The sequence below is a fragment of the Athalia rosae genome, chromosome 1 (genome assembly GCF_917208135.1).
Source record: "Athalia rosae chromosome 1, iyAthRosa1.1, whole genome shotgun sequence".
In the NCBI taxonomy this organism is placed as follows: Eukaryota; Metazoa; Arthropoda; class Insecta; order Hymenoptera; family Athaliidae; genus Athalia; species Athalia rosae.
Genome location: NC_064026.1, coordinates 15,719,322 through 15,722,007, shown reverse-complemented (window position 1 = coordinate 15,722,007; position 2,686 = coordinate 15,719,322). Strand labels below are relative to the sequence as shown.

The window sequence follows — 2,686 nt, the reverse complement described above, 5'->3', positions numbered from 1 at the left end:
CTGAATATCTGGTAGAGAAGAAGTTTCCCTGTTAGAAAAGAATTCTCTGTGAATTAGAGACTTTGCTTATCCAAAAATTCATTTTTTCGTTTAAGTAACAATGAACAATTTTCGTTTTGGTTTCAACTCGTCATTTCAGTGCTCAAGACTTGTTTCTACGAGAAAAGAGCAAGAAGCTTTCGTAGGGCAATAAATTTGCTACAAATATGTTCCAGTAAACTCAAGCTTTACTGCTAATAATGTTGCAGTCACAGAGCTCAAAAGGCGAATGATAATAAAAATTGACACCAAATCCAGTACAACTCTCAATTTATTTATCTTGCATAAAAAATGAACTCGTCATAGACACTATAGAGTTTCTAAATTATTGTTTTCAGGAAGTACTTGTTTATTCACTGCAATCAAATATGAATTTTAATCACTAATTACCATGGAATCGTTCGACACGTGGAAAAAAACTCACATGAAACGGAAGAAATTCAAAAATAAGTTGGATTCAAAAATCAACGCGCTTCAAAAATGGCGCTTCCTCAAATCAATTATTTAAGAGCCTTATAGTGTCTGTTATAAATTTTTTTGTTGTGTAATATGAATAAATTATATATTCACATTTTCAGGTAGGAGAAGTAAAAAAAATATCGCCTAAAAATGAAACCCCTTGATATATGTATATGAATGATGGTTTGAATCTAAATTAAATTATTGAAGCACCGGTTCTCTTCGGCTTGACCATGCGAATGCAGACTTCGCGAGACACCAAATATCCCGAGGGTCATCTTAAAAGAATTGAAAGATTTCGATGAGTCTTCGTTCGAACTCAATTCTCTCGATGGATTTGTGTTCTTTGGATTAAAATATATTAGAATCCATTAAAGAAGTAGAATAATTATAGAATTTACAATCATGGCAATCATGTTCTTGGCAACTTGCTAAACTCACCTTGGGACAATATACGTCTCTTCAAAGTTGACATTTACCGTCAACAAAATTCATTCAGGGTTTCCGAGATATCCATCTCAAAAATATGATTCCAATCATGTCACCTCATTTCCAGTACGGGAAACTAATCCATTTTTGGATCATTCGTAATTCGTCATGCTGTCAAAAATGAATCAAGAACGATATGTTTTCGGAGTTATGGTATTTATTGCATCAAATATTAACAAGTATAAATTTCAGGTGAACGATGAAACAGAGTGCGAAATATCCAGAGGTTTGAACCGTATCGAATCAACCGATTACCAGACAGAAACAGCAGCGGGATGAGCGAGGCTCGAGTATGCGGATACAGCATGGGGGACTGAGTAAGCGGAATAACTGGAAATTGCCGGTACCACAGCTGGAGAATACGCGGAGACGGCGGCGGCGAGCGGAAGTACAGCTGGTGCGACCGCGGAGTAAGCGGAAACAACGTTGTGGGTTGAGTAGGCGGCGTGGTTCTTCACCGCTTCGTTGGCGAGGGTGACTTTCTCGTTGATGTGAGCGGCGGCGTGTTCGGCCTTGGCGACGGCGACCTCGGGGGTGTCGACGACGCGCCCGTCGACGCCGATCGGTGCTCCCGGTACGAGACGAGCGTGAACCAGGGGTGCGGAGTAAGCCGAGACGACCGCTGGGACGGCAGAATAAGCGGAAATCACCGCTGGAGCACCTCCGTGAACGACGACGTGATCGGCAGACTTTACGGCCTCGTTGGCGAGGGTGACTTTCTCGTTGATGTGCGCCGCGGCGTGTTCGGCTTTGGCGTGAGCCACCTCCGGGGTGTCCACCACGCGGCCGTCAACGCCGATCGGAGCGCCAGGAAGTACGTGAGCGTAGGCCACCGCGGGCGCCAGAAGAGCACCGTGGGGTTTAGCTGCGGCCAAGGCCACGAGAGCGGAGAAAGCGATCTGAAAATACAGAAGAAATGGATGAAACGTCGCCCCTTATTTTCCGAGTATATTTCAGATGACGGGTACTTTTGAAATGATATATTTTTTATAGATTCGATCGATATACTCACGAAGAATTTCATGTTGGTTGATAATTTAGCGCTGCTGGTACACCAGTACTCGCTATAATTGTCGAATGTGTTATGATTCCAGTGTTCGATTTGGGCTTTATATACGTACCTCTGGTGGCTGGTCAGCCGGGTTTTCAGGTACACAACGATACCATGCGGGACCACGCCTTTTGACGCTCCCTGACATTGAGATACAGGTAGCTTATTGCTAGCTAATAAGTTTTACGAAGTCAGCAGCGATGGAGCTTCCCATTAAAAAAAAGACCAACACACTATCTACCTCAATAATGGCCCGCGGTCACCCAGATATCCTTGTTCGATATACTATTATTACGCAATTTGTAAGTCACTTCATATGAACGAACGATCGATCAAAATATATACATAATTGTATTCCTCATTCCTGTTTTATTATCAGTTATCCTAACGGTCGTATGACCCCTCGATTGATTTTTCAGATTGAACTAGGAAGTTGGAAATATTTCGGATTTTTTTTCTACTTCATTTCGGTACAATAGCTAAACAGAAATCGCATAATATTCGTCTCTTGCCAAGACTCGGTGCACATTATTATGGATGTGTGACATTTTTCAGCGACCTTCGGTAAATAGAAATCGGGTCATTTGTCCGATGGAATGCCGAAATGAATTTCGAGTATCTGATTTACTGATTGATATGTCTGTCAAA

At 42.1% G+C, this 2,686-nt stretch overlaps 1 protein-coding gene across 1 annotated transcript; it reads right to left on the bottom strand.

Moving 5' to 3' along the window:
* Window positions 1–1,126: 1,126 nt before the first annotated feature.
* Window positions 1,127–2,219, bottom strand: LOC105690616 (larval/pupal cuticle protein H1C-like). The gene is made up of 2 exons (XM_025746951.2): window positions 2,000–2,219; window positions 1,127–1,886 (listed from the first exon to the last, which is right to left on the bottom strand). The coding sequence occupies exons 1-2, from the start codon at window positions 2,009–2,011 to the stop codon at window positions 1,239–1,241; spliced, it is 660 nt and encodes a 219-aa protein (XP_025602736.1). The 5' UTR covers window positions 2,012–2,219; the 3' UTR covers window positions 1,127–1,238.
* Window positions 2,220–2,686: the final 467 nt, after the last annotated feature.